At 47.6% G+C, this 20,863-nt stretch overlaps 1 protein-coding gene across 6 annotated transcripts in view; it reads right to left on the bottom strand.

The window, feature by feature from the left end:
- Nucleotides 1-20,863, bottom strand: part of HIVEP3 (HIVEP zinc finger 3) — a 121,004-nt gene that overhangs the window by 49,151 nt on the left and 50,990 nt on the right. The window contains exons 2-6 of one of the 6 annotated variants that reach the window (XM_081920476.1): nt 12,964-13,049; nt 11,503-11,563; nt 9,150-9,461; nt 3,762-9,006; nt 2,076-2,221 (exon numbers count right to left, since the gene is read on the bottom strand). In XM_081920476.1, coding sequence (XP_081776602.1) covers nt 2,076-2,221; nt 3,762-8,813 — 5,198 coding nt within the window. In that variant the 5' untranslated portion in view covers nt 8,814-9,006; nt 9,150-9,461; nt 11,503-11,563; nt 12,964-13,049. Of the gene's footprint in view, nt 1-2,075; nt 2,222-3,761; nt 9,462-11,502; nt 11,564-12,963; nt 13,050-20,863 lie in introns of all 6 variants that reach the window. The other 5 variants (XM_081920477.1, XM_081920478.1, XM_081920474.1 and 2 more) reach the window with 5 other exon arrangements.

Here is a 20,863-nt window from a genome sequence, read left to right as displayed (position 1 = left end):
GGGTGGGGCTAACCTCGGTCTCCCCAATATTTTATTCAAGTTGGCACCCCTAGCAGCCACTGCTTGCTTTAAGAACAAATATGGCAAGGACTCAGGGCCGGTGCGCTGAGCAGGTCTTAATGTAGTTGTGCTCAAAGTGTGCAGCAGCAAGAAGCCCTGGGTAGCCAGAGACCCTATTTTGAAAAGTTTAAAAGATGAAGACATTTTTAGGAGGCAACGTGCAACTCTTGGTGATCCATGAACTGAGCTGACTTATGATCCACCCAGATTCAGTCAGGTGATTCTGCCTTCCTGAATCTGAGCTCAAGATCTCAGAATCTGAGCTCAAGAGCTCAAAATCTGAGCTCAATCCTTCCCTATTGCTAATCAAAACTGTTTAATCAATCAAACTGCTTTTATCAGTTAACGATGGCACCCATCTCTCTCTCTCTCTCTCTCTCTCTCTCTCTCTCTCTCACACACACACACACACACGAAAGGATTGCTGACCTCTGGCTTGGCTGTTCCAAACAATATCATTTGGGGGGGGTGTTTCTGAGGGACTCCATGTTTCTGATATTGCAACAGTGCCCCAAACAATAGCCTCTTTAAAAATATATGCAGAAAATCAGCATTTGGATAATTTCCCTCCTTCTTCAACAAAAAAGCTCATCCTGATTTACAAGTGAAGTTTGGGTGTTAAAGCAGAAACCAGTATTGAATTTAAACCATGCGGAGTGTGTGTCCCCCTAACCTTGAGTGGCAGCACCTTTATCTATTGTTTAAGAAGAACATAAGAAGAGTCTTCCTGGATCAGACCAAAGGCCTGTCTAGTCCAGCATCCTGTTTCACACAGTGGCCAACCAGCTGCCTCTGGGAAACCCACAAGCAGAACAGAAAGACAATAGCCCTTGTTTGCTATTGCTCCTTGGGAAACAGTAGCCCTGCTGCCTCTGACCCTAGAGATTTGCATATAGTTATCAAGACAGCTCATTATTCCCCATGAATTTATGTGGTTACCTTTTAAAGCTGTTCAAGTTGGTGGCCATTACACATCTTGTGGCAACAAATTCCATAACTAGGCACAGTAAAAGTAAGCACATCCTTATTGGCTACAGGGAGGTCTTGATATGGCTAAAATTGTGGGGAAGGGCTTAAGGGTTTATTTAAGGGTGTCTATATTCTCCATTCCACACCGCTGCAGTTTGAGCACAAATCAAAACTCTTGATAATTCAGAAGAAATTAACACAAAATATTGTGGAGGGGAACGTGTGGCCCACCAGATGTTGTCAGACTACAAAGCCTATCATCCCAGACCATTGGCCTTGGTGACTGGGGCTGATGGGAGTTGTAGTCCAACAATATCAGAAGCACCACAGGTTCCCCACTCTTGAATTATATCTATGGATAAAATTGATAAACTTTGGGAGAGATAGGACCCCAATCCAGAGAATAAAAATAATGTGTGGAAACATCTGGACTGTGCAAATGCTCTTAGAAGTTTGCTAGGGGTGAAGGAGGGTTGAGAGGACCTTATCCCAAAGTCCGGATAAAAGATGTGTGATGTCTTGCACAATCCAGTGTGTATGTTTTCGCACAAGTTTGTGTGGAAGCTTGGTGACCACGAGTGCGGTCGGTGATGTGTGATGCTTGCGCTATCTGGGCTGAAGAGCCAATGTGAACAAATGCAATCTGCCTCTAAGGTTTGAGATTATTGTCCTCTCAGCTTCTTCCAATATGATGCTTAAAAGAATTCAGTCCAAACTGAATGCTCTGGGGAAAATTGCCTGGGACAATGCACCTTCACAACACAGTTCTCCAGAATTTCTATAGGAAAAGGGTTGAATGACAGATACATGTTTTCTGTCCAACTCTTTTGAAACTCAGTGCTTACTCCATTGGCATACAGATAATGAAAGTCAAAGAGAATTTAAGGGCGATGGACAGACTTGGAAAAGGAAACAATGGATGGCCAGGCCTGATTGACTCCCTGCCGACTTCCATGTGGCATCTTTTACTGACAAGCTGCTTTCAAGAGGACAGCTTTCCATCAGACAGACACAACGGGAGATGGAGTGCAAAGCACAATACTCACCCTCCTTCAAAGATCTTGATCCGGGCTGGCTCCCCTCGTTTGGATATGGGAATGTCGTCTTCTGGTTTTCCTCTTTTCTCCTCTTCCTTTTCAGTTCTCATTTCGTCCTTTCGACCTTCGTTGGGGAGGATCGAAGGCAGGTGAACCTACCTCGCCAAAGGATGAAAGTAACGGTTTTATTATTCTTCCAAAGGCTTGTTACCAAAGACAGACACATTGGACAAGGCTCTCTCTCTGGAGAGTGGGGGAGGAAACCCAGCAGCCACCCTAACTTCAGTGATAATTAAGTGTAAGATTTAAACCTGCTTTGGAAGGTTCTCATTATAGACCTGGTGCTACTGGTCTGAGCTGCATGGGGTGGGTGGGAACAAGCAATGGGGCAGAACAATTGCTTTAAAGTTGCATAAAAAGAAGCTGAGGAATGTGGGCTGAGTACTCTGCTTGGCTTACATGACTCTGTGCATTTTAGGAGTCGTACAGGAGATCACTGGACACAAGAGCGGCTGCGAGTTTTTCTATTGTGCAGTGAGTTCTGCACCTCCCACCTTCACTGTCCAGCCTCAAGACTGAACTCCAGTCCTTCCTCTCCACTCCTTCCCAGATTTCAGGTAGACAGTCTGTCCCCAGCCTCCATGAACATCTTGTATGGATAACTGTTCAAGCATTCATTCATTGCTTGAAGCAGAAAGGGACAGGGCATTTCTGAACACTTCTGTCATGATAAGCATGCAGGACTAAGACCTGGTAGATCAGGGTTCAGGTCTCCACTCAACCACTAAACTCACTGGGTGACTCTGGAACATGTTGTGACCAATGGGTATGGGGCTGAATCATGAACACACACCCCAGCATCTCCCTGGCACTAAGAATCAAAACCTTCTGACCAGTCAAGGCCTGGGAAATCAGGTGGGAGGGTAGAACAGGATCCCCAGTGCCCAGGAATCCCTCGTCAGCTAGATAACTGTTTCTACAGGACAAGGGAAGAAAGGAAGTCAGGTATGAATCTGGTTAAGTTGCTGGGACCGTTCTCCAAAAGCAATCTGGATTTCATTTAAATTTTCATCCTGGAGCGATGCCTTTAGCATGCTTTGAAGTTAACCAGTCCAGCACACAACCACCCCCTCCCCACACAAAAAACACACCAAACATACCCCAAACATCCCTCTTTGAAGGACCCCCAAGTGGTTTTAAGCATTTGATCTTCTTTTCATCTCATTGGAAAATAGCCCAAACACAGCTTTTTCTCCAGGACAGTCATGTAATGCTATGATTTCTAGCATGTCTTCATAAACAGCAGCTATGTTTACCCCAGACTGATCTGTACCGTGTGAAGCTCGGCTTAAGTGGCAGACTGTCTTGGATCTGCTCTAGTGATGAATGAACCTGTCAATTTCAGTTTACCTCCATTTCTCATTTCCCCAAACTTAAGAAACAAAAAGCATATATGAAAATTTGTGTGCGTTTTAACGCACATTTCTTCTAATATGCACATTTTTGCATGCATCTTTTCAGGAAAATTTCCCACAGTACAATGCAATCTGGCACATTTTTTTCACTTATCCAGTTTTGTTCACACATTTCCCTAATATATCCACTTCTATCCACTTCTATATTTTAATGGCAGCATCCACGCCAATTCTTACTCACAAAACAGGTGAGGACAAAAGGAAAACCCAATTTCCTTACCTCTGACATTTTGGGGTTCCCGGCGCTTGAGGGCACAAGCCTCCCTGCCTCTGGACGTGGAGCAGCAGACATGGTGTAGGTTTCTTTGCTCACCTTTTGCTTGGAGCGCAGGAGCGAAAGGGCTGCTTTGGTGGACACACCGGGGAGGTTGGGATTATACAAACTAACGCACCACCCGGCATACACCGAGGACCTTCGGTCAACTTGCTGGATGTGATTTGGCTTTGTGTAATTTAAATAGCACCAACTGACATTAGTAGTTGTATGGAGACTGGGGAACTGAAATACCTTCTTGACATCTGGCCCCTCTTGGGACTTCTTTGAACTTTGGGCAGCCTCAGAACGAAGAGCTGGACTTGGGGAGGTTGTTGCGGGTGGCTCCACAGGCTCTTTCGAATCTTCTTTCTTCACCACCTGCGGGGATTCCTTGCTTTGCAACTGCTTGCCAGCTGGATGCTTAGATTCTTCTTGCCCCTCAGAACTCGAGACCTCAGGCTGTGGAGAGGCTGGCCATAAAGTTCCCGGGACTTCTTCCAACTCAGACTGCTCAGGTGACACGTCCGGGGACATTTCTGACTTGACTCTCCTTTGGTTGTGCTTCTTCCCTTCCTCTGATGCACTGGGGGCCACCACTGCTTCTGACTTCTCCTCCATCTCAGAGAACTCTTCCTCCTTCACCCTTTTTTGCTGCTGGGTTTCCATTGTGAGTTCCAAGCTTCCGGCCGGAGACAGCATCCGCTTGCTTCCTCCGACAGTCGACGGACTCCCTTCAAGATCCAACAGGCTTTCGGATGGCGAGCCAAGAGGAATGTAGCCTTTCTTTTCCGAGAGTGACAGTGGCAGCCTTAGGTAGGGTGTCTGGAAGATGCTCTTCTGTTCTTCGGTGATCATCTGTGCCAGATCAAGGCCGATTCCATGAACGTTAGCGGTGCAAACCAAAGTACCCTTGGCCTCATACTCGTCAAATCTCGGCAGAATGATAGAAGAGGCGCTGCAGTGTGACTGAGTGACCAGGATCTGAGAAAGGGTTGTATACATTGCGCTTCCGTAGGAGGGCATATTCGTCTGAATGCGAACTGGGACCACTAGCGACACGACAGGCTCAGATCGTGCAGGCACCACCAACTGAGAGATGGAGACAGATGCAGAGGGGCTGCTAGGCCGGGCCAAAATATGCAGTCTGCTCTCGGAGCTGTAGTCTGCAAATGGGGAGAAGATGGGACTTCCGGTGGGTGGAGAGAGCCTGGATTTGAGCTGGGGCAAATGGGCACCAATGTCACTTGGCAACTGGAGAGCAAGCTGGGACTGGAGGGGCAGAAAAAAGGCAGAATGGAGTGGCGAGGAGCCTGGGTAGTTCACAGGGACAAGGGATGGGCCCTGCCTGAGGGCCACGTCCCCTGGGTGGGACAACAGTGGAGGGGCAATGTGAAGCTGGCCTGGGTGCAGCAAAGCGTCTTGCAGCGGGATATCTGCATTCTCAAAGATGGAGTGCGGTATTTGCGGGATGGAATACTGAGCGGAAAAGAGGTCGGTCATTGTCTGGCTGGAGAAGAGCTCCACCGTCTGTCCTGATGGTGGCAAAAGATGTTGGAAGGGCAAGAGAGAAATCTGCGGGGCCATGTACTGTTTCTCGTGGAGCGTCAATTGGGCCGATGAGTGGTGAAACACCTGCAGAGCTTCAGTGTAGGGGTGGGTATATGTGCGCTCAGGGCAGTCTTTTGGCTCATCCTTGTCAGCTGGGTAGCCTCTTTGAGAAGAGGAGGAGGAAGAGGACGGTGGTTGCTGCTGGGGCAAACTTGCAGCTGAAGATCTGCTTGTGGACTGCAGCAGCTCTTCTGTTTCTGTCCCTCCTTTGGAGCCAGAGTCCGGCTCGTGCTCTGGGTGCCCAGCAAGAGACGCCTGCCTCACCAGGAAACATTTCCTCCTCTCCTGTGCTGCTGATGTTGTTGGTGGACGGGGCAGGGAAGTGGGAGAGGAGGAGCACAAGCTCCCATAGTCAAACGATTTGCTGCGGGTCTCCGACATTGGAGAGGAGGGAGAAACGTTAGGCGTCTGCTCGGAGACGGACCTCCGCATTTCTCGGGTAGGGTGGTGAGGGTGGTGGTGGCCTGGCACAGTTAGCATGTGTGCACCAAGCCCAATAGGTTTTATGTGGGATTCAGAGGACTGGGAAGCAGCTTCCTCGCGTTCAAATGACGTTGAGCGGCTGGAGGCATGGGAGATGCTGCTCTCCTGACTGGGGCTCCTCACTGACTCAAAGCTGGATTCTCCAGAAGACTGAGCCATTTCTGCAAGCCTCAGCCTCTTCTTTTTGGGTGGCAGTTTCTCTGCAGGAAGCTGGGAGAGAGACTGGCTTCTCTGTGGCCACTGAAACTCCTCCGTCTTCTCCGGCTCTTTAGGGGGTGGTTCGGGCTCCGTCTCTGGCCTGTCCGGCTCTTCTGTGACCAGGATCTCAGGGACTTGGATGTTGGGTTGACGCACAAGCTTTGGCTGCAGGGAATGAGTTGGCCGGCTCTGTTGTGCAGCTGACTTAGAAGTGTATGGCAACGGCAGCTTTTCCTCTCCTTCCAAGCTGCTCAGTTGTTCAATAGAATCCGACTTCTCAAAGGAGCTTGTGTGCTGGATGACAGAGATCTCCTTTGAGGTCGTCCTCCTCTCCTTGACCTCCGTACCAAAAGATGGTTTTGTAGTCCTAGAGTGGAAAGTGACACCTGCGTCAGAGAGCGGCATCGATTTGCTGAGGTCTGCTGGTGACGTCATGGACTCGGAAGTCAGGTTCAAGGCCACATCAGTAGGTTTCAAGCTAGTAAACTGAGCGGCTGCCCCAGAGCTACAGGAAGAGGGACTGGTCAACGCAAAAGCCGGGGGGTCCTCATCATCACCGAGGCTCTTTTCCTTACGCCTTTTCCTCAGCGGAGTTAGTTCTAAACTGGTCCCCAGCTTATAATGCATCATCTGCGGCCAAGGATCAGATTCTACGGAACTCTTCTCGGCTTCCAACGAAAAATGAGAACTGGAAGATCGGGGCTTGGAGACCTGCAGTTCCGAACAGTAATACTTCTTATGGGCTTCGTAATTATCCCGTTTCTTGTATCGAGCGCCGCAAACGTTGCACTCGTACATGAACCCTTTTGTTTTCGCGCCCTTCCTTGACTTTTTGGTGAGCTCGCTCTCCTTGGTTTCTTGTTCCTCGGGAGATTTGGAAGTGCTTTCTTTGCTCGCCGTGCCCACGTCCTCCGAACCATACTCCACCCCCAACGGAAGTTCGATGGCGGGCTGCCGTTTTAGCATGCGTGGGTGGGAAGACACCTGACCGCGGCTTTGGACCTCCGATTCGGTGATGTGGTCATCGAAAGAATAGCTTCCTCTAAAGGTATGGGAGGAGCTGATGGTGCACGCAGCTGAAGGCATAGAGTGGCTTCGTAGGAGAGGCACTGTCTCTGTGGCACTGTGGGAATGCTGGAGTGATAGCAATGATTGTTCAGGCTTCATTTTTTCCATGTGGGGCATCAGTGACTTGGATGAATCGAGTTGGCTACCAGAGCCGGGTTTGATTTCTAACGCAAAGGGCTCTCTGTAGGGGCCGGACTTTGGCGATTCAATGCTGCTGCGTCTGGACAATGAACTTCTCCTGGGCTTGACGCTATCTATCTCGCTGGTGTCAACAACGGCTTCGTTAATAGTGATCAGTTTGGTGATATGTTCAATAACCTGTGTTCTGGGCACAGACAAAGGAACTGTGCTGAGTTTCTCCTCGGACGATACCTGGGGGAAATCCTGGGCAGTGGCTGCCGCTAACATGGAAGTCCGTTGGCCAATTCGCCCACATTTACCAAAAATAATCTCTGCATAAGACTTGGCGTTGGTGTTTGGTGGGCTGATTTGCTGCTCGGCACTCTCTGACCTGGAGAAATAGCCAGATTCTGTGCTCCCTTTGCTGCCAGGGCTAAGGAAAGCCTGTTCCTCAATCACCTTCTTTCTTTCACTCAATCGGAGAGCTAGCTTCTGCTTGATAGAATGCGTTTCCTCCGATTTATGACTTTGGGCATGCTCCGAAGCTGGCTCCACAAACGAGCTGCTTTCTTCCAGAGACTGAGACAGGCTGGAGTGAGAAAACGAGCAGCTCTCTAGGCTAGAGCTCTGGCTTCCCGACCCGTACAACATGGTTTGCTTTCTCCGGGGTGACAGTTCTGCCAAATGGCTCGGCGCGCTCCTGGTCTCCTCCTCCGAGTCGGTGCTTTCACCCTCGGTGGGCTCTTCAAATTCCTCTCCGGCCATCTTCTCCATTTCCAAACCGGAAGGGTACAGCTCGGTCCCAGTCCCCGAGGCGAGACCGGCTTTGATCCGGTGAGCGTGAGACTTCCGATGTTTATACAAATTGCTCTTGGTTTTGAAGGAAAAGCCGCAGGGGACGCAGGGATAGGGCCGCTCCCCTGTGTGCGAACGGATGTGTTTCTGGAGGACGCTGGGCTTGGCACAAGGCCGGCTACAGTACTGGCAAATATATTTGCCGGGTTTCTGGGGTTTCTTCTCTTTCTTGTGGCCTTCTTCCGAGGATTTCAAGGAAGCTTGCGAAGCGCGGGGAGTGTAGACCTTTGGAACGGAGGGCATGTCCTCTTCGGGGACAACAGGAGGACGGGACGGCAAGAGCTGGCCAGGGTGAAGCCCAGAGGATGGAAACGAACTAGAGGGACCGGCTCTGGCTGGGTCGACTAGCTGCCACGTCGTGGGGCCTTCAAGGACATGTTCCTGCTTCCGGGGAGGCATGAACGCTGGCGACAGGGGGTGCTGCTGAAGCTGGGAGATGTGGGGAGGGCGTTCAAAAGAGAGGCGTTTGAGCTGGGCTGGCCCTGTCTTCTCCTGAGCCTCCTCCCTCGAAAAAGGCTGCTGCGCTGCAACGTCCCGGAGGGGAGAGCCTTGCAAAGGAGCCGAGCTCCCCGGATAGGTAGCGGCGGACGAAACACTGCTTTGGAAAGCCTGTCCTTTGACAAGCCTCCTCCTCGACCCTTCCTCGCCCTTCTTTGTGCTCCTCTGGCTTTGTTCAGGATCCATGACCTTGGAAAGGGAAAGGCGAGGAGGGGGGAGATGGTCCAAGGAATCTATTTCGGGAAGGTGTCGGCAGGCTTCATGGATAATGAAGGAAGGACTCCTCTGTGTTAGCTCGACGGCATTTGCTGCGGGGCTGCCAAAGGTGGCGGCCAGAGAAAACGGTTGTTGACTCGAGATTTCAAAGCGTCACTCGCTGCTGTTTGATTCGGGGGCGGGGGGAGAAGGAACAGAGGGTGGGGAGGGAACAATGAAAAGGGGAAAAAGGTTGGTTGAGGGTCAAGAGAGTTCACACTGGTAAAGCATGACAAACTACTTCAAAGCAGGAAAACTGTCCAAAACCTGTAGTCCAAATATTTTCCTTGTGGATTTTGCAGAGGCTTTAAAGCGGGCCATTTTTATCACCGTTGATGGTGGCAAGCCTTCAAAGAGGAGAAGCAAGCCAGAACACTGCCTCGGGTCCTTTTTCTCATGCAAACCTTGGTAAACGTGAGGCTCCCATGCTCATCTCGCAGCCATCTCTCTCCTTGGCTTGGAAAAACAGCACTTGGCAGTCCTCTGTTTCTCTCTGCATGTGTGCCCTGATTCCTTCTTTGCTTTCCTCTTCTTCCACTTTGCCGTTCAGAGACCTCGGGAAACAGACCGATCACAATCCTGCAACGACATTTGGCGAAGAGGTGAAAACACACACAAACACACTATTGCTACCGTTGGCATTCATCATGTTTTAAAGCAATCCAATATTCAGAGTACATAGGAGGAATGCGGGAACCTGCCCCCTACCAAGTCAGCCCATTGCTCCATATAGGTCAGTACTGTCTGCATGGACTGGCAGTGGCTCTCTAGAGTTTTCCCCAGCCCTACCTGGAGGGGCCAATGATTGAACCTGGGACCTTTTGCATGCAGAGCAGGTGCTCTATCACTGAGGGAAAGTCCTTCCCCAATGGAACTGAAGACAACAGAACTCCCTTTTTGCATAAGCAGGCAGTGGATCATGCTTCCTGGCAGCAGTCCAAGGCAGACTTATTGCAGTTAAGTTCTCCGACACACACACACCATGCACACTTTTTTAAAAAAGTGCTAATGAACATAATCCAGGGCAGTAGATGTATTCCAGAAAACATGCACAGCCAAGATGACCTCAGACTGTAAACAGTCACCTGCATTTGATTACTCAAAATTAACTTTGATTCCGCCCCGCTTCCTGCAGCTGCTGTGCACTGGACAACTTTATAGGTTAGATATTTGCATTTATTTATTTATTTTCATTTAAAGAAAATCCTTTTCTCTCGTGAATGTCAGAAAACTTATCCAACCGAAGGGGCAAATGGGTGCTGCTCTGGGGTTTGCCTAGAAAAGGCAGGGAAATGAACAACATGGAAGGCCTTTAATAACAGAAAATACGCAAATGCAGAATGTGTTCTCATCGTCTTTATGATATCACATAAAGTCAATCTTTATGGTATCAGACTTCTGGATCTGTGGCTTGCACAATCAGCGGGAGTTATTTCCAGGTAAACATGGTTAGGATAAGGCTGTAGGGTTGGCGTTTATCACACATGAGTTTTATAAATGTTAAATATGCATCACATAGATTGAACACCGATGAAGGTCCCTCCAAGCTGGTCCCTCCAGATCAGGGCTAGGGAACCTCTTCCATCCCAAGGCCACATCCCTTCATAGGGAACATTTTGAGGGCTGCACGCCAGTAGCTTGCATGGCCACAGGCAAAAGTGGGTATGGCAACAGATGCGACTTACCTTTGTACAGTTCTGGACACGTGAACATCAGAGGTTTCCAGATACATGCACAAATACCTCTCTCCATTCTCTACCCAGACAAGCTAGAGGCATTATCACAGTTCAGCAACATGTTCCAGACAGGCAAATAGACTTGAGGTAGTTGTGGAGCAGGGCTGGGGAGCTGTGTGGCCTGGGGAGAATCCTGAGGGCCAGACAGAGAGGCCTGGAGGGCTGAAATTTCCCCCCTCAGGTTCCCCACCCAATCTACACCACTGTCTTCTGACATGTTTGTCCATAGTCGATTTGGGGCAGTGACAGAGGAAGAGGGGCAGGGCCACCGCTCAGGGGTAGTCCCCACACTTCATATGCAAAAGGTCCCGGGTTCAGTCCTTGGAAACTCCTATCTAAGGAGTCAAGTGCTCAGTATACCTGAAGGAGCGTCTCCACCCCCATCGTTCTGCCTGGACACTGAGGTCCAGCGCCGAGGGCCTTCTGACAGTTCCCTCCCTGGGAGAAGCAAAGTTACTGGGAACCAGGCAGAGGGCCTTCTTAGTAGTGGTGCCCTCCCATCAGATGTCAAAGAAATAAACACCTATCTGACGTTTAGAAGACATCTGAAGGCAGCCCTGTTTAGAGAAGTTTTTAGTGACTGATGTTTTAATGTATTTTTAATCTTTTGTTGGAAGCTGCCCAGAGTGGCTGGGGAAACCCAGCCAGATGGGTGGGGTATGTATGTATGTATGTATGTATGTATGTATGTATGTATGTATAAATAAATAAATAAATAAATAAATATTATTATTATTAATGTAGAAAATCCCCCTAAATGAACTTCTGCCAGCCAAAGAAGGTGAAATATCGGGCTAGTTGGGGAAATAGCCTGACCTGATATGAGGCACCTGCCGATGTTCCTAGAAGGTGATTTCTCATCATTTCTCTGAGTAATTGCTCACCTTCAAACCGTGACACATTGTAGATAGCAGCACTATTGTGACGTCTCCAGGCTCATCGTTTCTGTGGAAAGAGAAAAACAATTTGCTCCAAGTTTGCTTCACGTTTAACCAACTGTGTGGGGGGGCGGTTTGCAAACATGTGAAGACCCGTGGGCCATTTGACGCAATAAGAGGCAAGCAACATAGCGCTCTTAGGATGCTGCTGGATACCAACTCCCATCAGCCTCAGCAACAGGGGGGCCAATGGACAGGGATTTGCTGGGAGTTGCTGTCCAACAACTTCAGTCTATTGCTCCTGCCATAGATACTTCTTTTAATAAACATCTGTGGCAACAAGACACTCATTTCAATCAATCAATGGCCAACAGCTGCTTCCGCCAACCCAAAAATCTGTGACTCAACCAGGGATGGGTGTATCAGTCTATTTCTTGACTCTCACGTGAATTCACACTCAAATCTGTTCCATTCTGTTTCCGCATTGATCTGTATATATATATATATTTAAAAGCATAGACAAAAAACGGCATTTAAATACGCATTGCTGTTTTGTCTCAAAGCAATCGTGCATTTCTGAAGTCGAGAGCATATGAGGAAAGTGAAACCTGGGGAATTAACGGAGAGTTGTGTCCAATGTTGCTCATACTCAGAGTAGATGAAAATAATGGACACGATTAACTTTCTGCCTCCTGTCACAGGGGCTGGCCCTGGGCGCTCCTATCCTCATGGAAGGTAAGCCTATTGGTTCCCAGCTGCCATAAAGGCTATGTTCTACCTCCACCCTCAGAGGCTGTATGCCTCTGAATGCACCTTCTGGGAATCACAAGTTGGGAGAGAGTGTTGTGCTCTCAGGTCCTGCTTGCAGGCTTCCCACAGGCATCTGATTTGCCATTGTGAGAACAATGGACTAGATAGACCTTCAGTTGAATCCACCAAGACTTTTCTAATGATCATATGTGCCTGAGGATGTCCTATTGTGCCTGGGGATGGTTCCAAGGCCTGAGCACACACAACTCCCGACTGAAATCTCAGAACCTTCAATTACTAGCTTCACCTTCAAGTTCTCTCCCAACAGCCCTGACAGATAGGGCAATTGTTCTCTAGCAAGCCAAAGGTCCCGGGTTTTTAAGACTCGATTGGAGGGAGTTCTCAAAAGAGTTTTCAGCTCAGCCCAAGTAACCACTGATTGCTAGGGTGGTTTTATCTTGTCTTATTTCTACGATGTCATTTCTGTGGTAAACACTGACCATGGAAAATATTGCACATTAAACACACAAGAGCACATACACACACAAATCCAGGACACTACGGCCTTGGTAAAACTCATTGAGTGGACTGTAAATATTTCACCAAGGACCTCACCAGCACAAATGAATGCAACAGTGGCCTTGATCAACAACACACACACACAAAATCACTCACACCCCTGCTCCATTTAATGGCAGGAGGGTGAGGAATACTTACAATGAATTTGATTCCTGCAGCTCTAACGGTGTTTGCTCTTTCCTTTATTTATTTTATTTTATTCTTTCTGAAGGGCTTAATTCAGCCTGCAAAACAACAAAGGTGCATAGCAATCAGAGAAACACATTTAAAAGGAAACATTGTTCTCAACAATGGACAAACCTTTGGGTAGAGAATGGAACACACACACACACACACACAAACAAACACACAAACGGTAATGGACACCTTAAAACACAGGCTTGCTCCCAACCAGCTGACTTTTCCCATAGACTTTTTATCATATTTGGTGAGAATGTAGAGAAGTTAAAAAATTTTGAGAAATGATATGTTTAAATTGATATTTGTAAAAAAAAACACACCACCCAGAAGCATTTTTGTTAGGGATTGTAGGACAAGACCTGCCAAGAAAAGTAAATAACTTATTTATGTATGCTACAACAGCGGCAAGAGTCTTGTTAGCATAAGGATGGAAGAATGAGGAAATCCCAACGAAAGAACTGTGGCCAGAAAAATTGATGAGTTATGCGGAATTAGCCAAATTGACATATAAACTGCGTGAAAAGGACAACTGTGACTTCAAGGAAGAATGGGAACTTTTTACAAACTATCTAAAAAGACAACAAAATGAATTGGACTCTTTGGCAGGTTTTGAATAAACATTCACAAATTTATTAGCTGAACATATGATAGATAAAGCAAGGATATGTACAATTTTATAACATGCAGAAAACAATATATGTAAAAAAAACAGGGAGGGGAGCTGAGGGAATTCCTTGGTGGGGGGGAGAGAGGGAGGGTTGAGGCGGGGAAATAATGTAATTGATTAAGAGGATTGATAATTTTTAATGTGGAAATTGGTTAATAAAAATATTGTTGTTGTTTTTTAAAAAAGCTGACTTTTCCCATAGAGAGATGCTGAACCCCACGCATTGAGGTGACAGTCGCAGAGGTGCGCGTGTCTGTGATCAGATGTGTGGCGATGGACCTACCTGCACTAAGTGACCAGGGGAAGCATCACAAAAGAAGGTGGCCTCAAACAGACCTCTAGCTGCAATTAAGCAGGTGGAAAGGAATTGCCTTACACTATGTGTCCATCTAGCAGTTCGAAAGCACGTCAAAGTGCAAGTAGATAAATGGGTACTGCTCCGGTGGGAAGGTAAACGGCGTTTCCGTGTGCTGCTCTGGTTCACCAGAAGCGGCCTAGTCATGCTGGCCACATGACCCGGAAGCTGTATGCCGGCTCCCTCGGCCAATAAAGCAAGATGAGCGCCGCAACCCCAGAGTCGGTCACGACTGGACCTAATGGTCAGGGGTCCCTTTACCTTTATGTGTCCATCTAACTTAGTGGGGGGGGGGACTCAGACTGGCAGTCGCTCTCCAAAAGATCTCAGAGAAAAGATCACATGTGGATGGTTCCAAGGTCAATTCCAGCTAGGGCTTGGAGAGTTCCCTGCCTGAAGAAGAGCTGCTGCCAGCCAGTGCAGACAACATTTAGCTGGATTGACCAAGGATCCAAATAACTATATGGTATGTTTCCAATGTTTCCGAAACCTGTTACCTGACCTCTTTAGCTGTAGATTCTGGGGATCAAACCTGAAAACCTTCTGCATCTAAACGGTGCGATCTACTCAACTGGGCTAGGATTCTGTCTCCCTAAACCAAGGAGAGGCAACATGAGGCCCTCCACCTTATTTCAAAAGTACTCTTCAGTCAATTGGTTCAGACATCTGGCAAGAAGTGGCCCTGCCCACTTTTTATTCTAGCCCCACCCATTCCTGGCTTCAGGCCCCGCCCACCAGCAGCATGCATTCTCCATCAGTTTACCCCTCAACACTAAAAGGTGGTTGCCCACTAAAGGTTGCACCAAAGCAGGGGTATCCAACATGGTATCCTCTAGATGTTGTTGGACTCCAATTCCCATAAACCCCAGCCAGGATGACCAATAGTCAGAGATAATGTAGTCCAACAACATTTTGTGCCTATCCTTGCCCTAAAGGGCTGGGGGGTCGACGCAAGCTAGGGTTGCCTGCCACCTTGAGTTCTTTGGAGTAAAGTTGGGATATGCACATTTAAGAAATAAATTTTAAAACTAATCTAAGCCCTGTGTTGGCAACGCAACGCAAAACAAATTTAAAAGAATAATAAAAAAGCAATAAAACAAATTAGTAACTTGAAATCAACACAAAATATTCAGTGAATGGGGTATTGGATTGCAATGGGGGTAGCATTTTCTGCACCCTGGGTTAGGTAGCATCTCAAGGTCAGAGAACTGAGACCCAAATCTACTGAAATTTACTTAGCATTCATTTCTCCCTCTTATCTTTGCATTCCTGGCAAAGGGAAGGTGTTAAGAGAACTTCAGCTGAAGAGAGACCACTTTGTCATTTTAGTGAGGCCATAAAAGGATCTTAGTGGCTGTTTCTGTTTTTACTTTCCCTTTCCTTTTAATTGATTCTGCTTTCCTCCCTTAATGTGACAAAAATAGGCAATATATTTCAAAGATGGAATGTGAATTAAAAAGTGTCTGCTGCATGGCTTTTATTACCATGACATTCAGCAGTTTGTGATCTTTTTGTTCCATTATTCCACAAGCTGTTTTGCCTGGGAGTTTACAGAAGAACTCTTGCCAGTTATGTACCAGCCAGTTCAGATGCCCCCGCTCTTAATGGTCTTCTTCAGGCATTTGGGTGCCATTGGCTCAGTTCAGACATCTTGCCAAACAGAAAGCTTAACTATGGTTTGGTGTGATGTCTGACCTGACAAACCATGGTTGTGGGGAGGGGGTGGAATCTGCCAGCAACAGAATCCATGTCACAGGACCTGCTTGTGGACCTGTTACAACAGGGCTCTGTGGACGTTTCTAGGTCCAATGATTCACGGCTGGCTATTTTTCTAAGCAGCCTACAAACAAAGCTGACTTCGTTTTAGCAGATCAAACTAAGAGGAGGAAGGGAGACCAGAAAACCTGAATTGGCAGTGTAAAGCAATCTTTAAATAGAGTTTCTGTGCTACCTCTTTATAATGTTGCTTCCCTATTTTGGTACATAGTAGCGACTCAAAGAAGGCAACTTTCTTCCCCCACAAGCTGAAAATTACTATGGCTGCACTTGGGCCAGCGGCTGAGATATCACTTCAAACCAAGAGCCTTGGTGCTGAAATCCTATCAAAAGAAAACTTCCTTAGCTTATCAGCCCTTGCAGACAGTAGACAAGATGATTTGAAACGGCCCTTGAAGCATTGTTATTTGCTTTTACAGTTTCAGCAGATGATTTGTTGCTGACATATATCAAATTGAAAGCAATGGCATTTTGCTTCTTTATTTAGAAATATTTATACCTCGGCCTTTTGAACAGAGAACAATAATGCCTCCAAGTTGACCCACAAATTTTTATATATATGAACACGGGAAGCTGCCTTGTATCAATGACTCATCCAGATGATCTGTTTATTGAGCATCCATCCTCATTTGCTTGCAGAAAGCTTACGCAGAGGTTAGATTATGTCTGGTCTTTGTTGAGCATTCGTCCTGATTTGCGTGAGGGTGTTGAAACGCCTCCCCATTCATTATTTGTTCATTCCACACTTTTCAGCACAACTGCCTGTCACTTTCCCAATCACAAAAGTCTCGTTTTTTTATTTAAAATGGTGTTGTGGTGCTGGGGCAAGTGAGCACTTCAATCGACTTTAACTGTGCAAACCTAATTTTCCGGTGTGTGCTTGAACTGCTCAAGCAAAACAATGGCTGCCTAGATACAGCCCAAGTCAACCCATTGGTCTATCTCACTCCACTGGTGGAGGAAGGAGGGGCGGGGGGAGCGCACCGCCCCCTGCACCATCGGGGCTACCATCGTGGCCATCCCCCCCCCCCGACACGTGCCACACACCCCACTGCACCGCCCCCCCAGGACGCACACCACGTCCCTGGGATACACGCCCATGCGGGTGGCATGCCACGCCCGTGGCATGCCATGCCCCTGGGATGCACGCCATGCCCCACAGGATGTGCCAGCCATGCCCCCACCTGCTCTCTGCCCCCGGTGCCAGAGCATGCACCTTCACCACTGTCTCACTCAGTACTGTCTGCTCCGATTGGCAGCAGGTTTCCAGGGTTTCAGTCAGCTGGTGATGTCAAGAGAATTCCACCCGAAATGGGAGCAGAAATTCCCACAATTAACATCTTCACCCCCATCATTCTGCCCGGACACTGAGGTCCATCGCCGAGGGCCTTCAGGAGAAGTGAAGTTACAGAGAACTAGGCAGAAGGCCTTCTCAGTAGTGGCGCCCGCCCTGTGGAACACCCTCCCACCAGATGTCAAAGAAATAAACAACTATCTGGCATTTAGGAGACATCTGAAGGCAGCACTGTTTAGGAAAGCTTTTAATATTTGATGAATTATTGTATTTTAATATTTTGCTGGAAGCCACCCAGAAAATCATGTAAGCAAATAATCACTATTGTTATTTTATTTAGTCTGCAAATATCTCCTAAATAATTACATTATTTTCTACGCTGTGCTTGATGTTTCACTTCCATGGAAATGCACTGGTAGTGTGATCAGAACTGTGGCGGGGCAAAGGAGTAAATCCCCAATTGCCCCACAAAATGGCACAGTCCTCGCCAGGATCGAGCCCCTCCCATAACTTTCAACTTACAGATTTGAAAATAAGGGACCAGCAACCTCAAAAAATAAGGGATCAGCAGCCAAAATAAGGGATTTTCCAAGCACAGGTATGTTCAACTTCTGAGCCCCTCCGAGCCAAAGGCAGAAAGCCCAGCCAGCAGCCAAACAAAGCCTCAAGCTTCAAGGAAAACCACCGTCACCTCTCTGCTGGGAAGTGCTGAGCAAAGGCCAGTCCCCAGGCAATGCAGCCAATTTGATCAGCACAAGGCATACAAGCTCTACCCCCATTGTTCTTAGACTTCTTATTGGGTGAGCAACACAGCCAAGCAACACAGTTGGAGCCTCCCTCCTCCCTGGCCAGCAAGGAGGGAGGGAGAGGAGCTGCTTCTTTTGAAACCCAGGAAATTTAAGGGACATCATCAATAAGGGACAGCAGCGGGACACGGCGCTGGGATAAGGGACTGTCCCGCCAAATAAGGGACACTTGACAGCTATGGCACCTTCTGGCAAGCAAGCCCAAGGATGTCAAGGCCAATCACAGGCTCATCATCACTGCATGTGGTTTAGTCTCATGTTTGCTCCTTCCTCGGTCCAAGTACCATGCCTCTGAACCAACGCAAGATGGTCTGTAATATTATGCCAACAGAGAGAACCGGCGAACGAGGAGCACATGCAATTCAATTACTGCCTGAAAATGGATTTTAAGTGGTTCTTATGCTTATGAAGCAGTGCGATGAATAAATAAGGGGAAATTATTTATCCTCTCTGCAGGAAAAGCACGCAGCCTCCTTTCCACAGTATGCTCAGCTTTGTGGATTCACCAGTTAGAGATGCACACCAACCTCCACTGGCTTCCATCTTCTCCACACTACTTAGGGGCAAACTACTAAGCAAGGACAGTGAGTAGGGAAAGTGGTCTGATCAACAAATTGAGAGCAAACACGCATATTATTTTGCCTAAAATAGAAAATCTGCAAGGGGGTGGGGATTTTGAGCTGAGAAATGGCAGGTAAGTCACTTAGCCTAGGGCTGCCATATGTCTGGATATAACTGGTATTTCCAAGGTGGAATTGACATCCGGGAGGAATTTTCTGGGTAACACTTCAAAGGCGGTGCTTTGTCCTGGATCTTAGGCAAGTCAATCGAAAAATCAAAAAAAGCTCAACAATTTTGGGGGCTTCCTATTTGGGGTGTCCTGGTTTTTACTTTTTGAAACATGGCAACCCTACCTGTTTCCCCACTCCCATAATTTCTCAGTGTTAAACCCCTCCATGGGATTAAAAATATGGTGAACATTCATTTTAGGGATGCGGGTGGCGCTGTGGGTTAAACCACAGAGCCTAGGACTTGCTGATCAGAACGTCGGCGGTTGGAATCCCCACGACGGGGTGAACTCCCGTTGCTCGGTCCCTGCTCCTGCCAACCTAGCAGTTCGAAAGCACGTCAGAGTGCAAGTAGATAAATAGGTACCTTCTGGCAGGAAGGTAAACGGCATTTCCGTGTGCTGCTCTGGTTCGCCAGAAGCGGCTTAGTCATGCTGGCCACATGACCCGGAGGCTGTACGCTGGCTCCCTCAGCCAATAAAGTGAGATGATCGCCGCAACCCCAGAGTCGGCCATGACTGCACCTAATGGTCAGGGGCCCCTTTACCTTTACCTTTAAACGTTTATTTTAAAAACCTGCTTGTGTGTGTGTGTGTGAGAGAGAGAGAGAGAGAGAATTGGAACCCACAAATAACAGGTGGAAACAAGGTTAAACACCTCTCCCACAATCTTTCTCTGCTTAAAATCTCACCATGCTGCTTGTTTCCATTTTTTCCTTTTCAAAATGCCACTAGTGGCTCCTTTACACAGTTGACGCCAGCCCCATGGACCTTCACCAGACAAAATGGGTCTATTCAGCCACCCATCAGAAAATGTCTCAGAATATCACTCCCTTCCTGTCCTGACAAATTTCCCTCCTACTGCTCATCTGTATATACTTTGCTTTTCATTGGCAAATTTCTTTCCAAAAATAAAAACAAAAACCCTTCCAAATCCCAGTGAGATGGAGCATGTTGATTCCTCCCTCTCCCTCCCCCCCCCCCCCCGCCTGTAAATATATATATATTCCTTTCATAGACTTAAGGCTGAGTCAGCAACTGGTCAAGCCACTTCCTGAGTTCAAAGAAAAGATGGGTCCTGAACCCAAGGCTATCTATCCACATCTCTCTCTCTCTGTCTCCTGAATGTTTCAGCTGACCTTCCAACAGAATCCAGTTAATTGTTGACTAGTTCCTGGCATAAAACCCAAGTCAGGATATTCTAAAAGAATTGTTATCAAGAGAGATCTATGTATTTGCCAGTGTCATGTAAGGAGACCCTTCATCAACAGGCCCCAGAAAATGGGACCTGTAGAAAACACTGCAATGGAGAATGTTCTTGTTCAAAGTTCCAGCCAGCCATTCCCTTTTCCTACATACTCCATTACGTTTCTGCCCACCTCCCAACACATAAGGAGTGAAGCAACATTCCGTGCCCACTGATCACGCTGTTTTGGAGTCCTGGCGCCCTTAAAACATTTGCCATTTGGGGGTAATTTTCCAAATGTTTAGGTTTCCCTAAACCTGTGGCTTCTGTGAATGGTTTGCTATGTAAGAATTGGCACTTGGAGAACTGAGTTTGCTGTTAGAGTGTGTGTGTGTGTGCGCGCGTGCGTGCGCGCATGTGTGTATAAAATTGTCCCACAGTCTTCTTCCCTTGCCTAAGACCTGTGCATTATTACATTAGACCAGGCATAGGCAAACTCGGCCCTCCAGATGTTTTGGGACTACAACTCCCATCATCCCTGACCACAGCTAGGGATGATGGGAGTTGTAGTCCCAAAACATCTGGAGGGCCGAGTATGCCTATGCCTGTATTAGACTGTCCTACAGCCGTTCATTCCCAACTCCCCATGCTAAAATTTATGCTCTTCCAACATGAGCCAGCTCTCACCTGAGACTCACTTGTTATCAGCAGCTCAACGAGCAATTAAACAGCCCTGCCAATTAAGCCTTAGTTCGGGGTTAACTGCTGGACTCCAGTAGTCCATTAGTTGGAGCATTGTCTAAATAGCAGTTCAGATCTGAGAGCCCTGTGGCTCTATGACTAATCCAAACGTCTCTGCCACTTACGGGGGCCCGTAGCGGCTGAAATCAAGAAAGACGTTTCCTGCTTGGCGCGGCACGGCAAATACTTCATCTGCAAGATTTAGTGTCTACCTTTAAATAGGCTAAAGGAGTTAAACAGCCCAAA

This window comes from Podarcis melisellensis (genome assembly GCF_964234715.1).
Source record: "Podarcis melisellensis genome assembly, chromosome: 8".
Taxonomy (NCBI): Eukaryota; Metazoa; Chordata; class Lepidosauria; order Squamata; family Lacertidae; genus Podarcis; species Podarcis melisellensis.
This window is presented reverse-complemented; position numbering and strand designations above follow the sequence as displayed.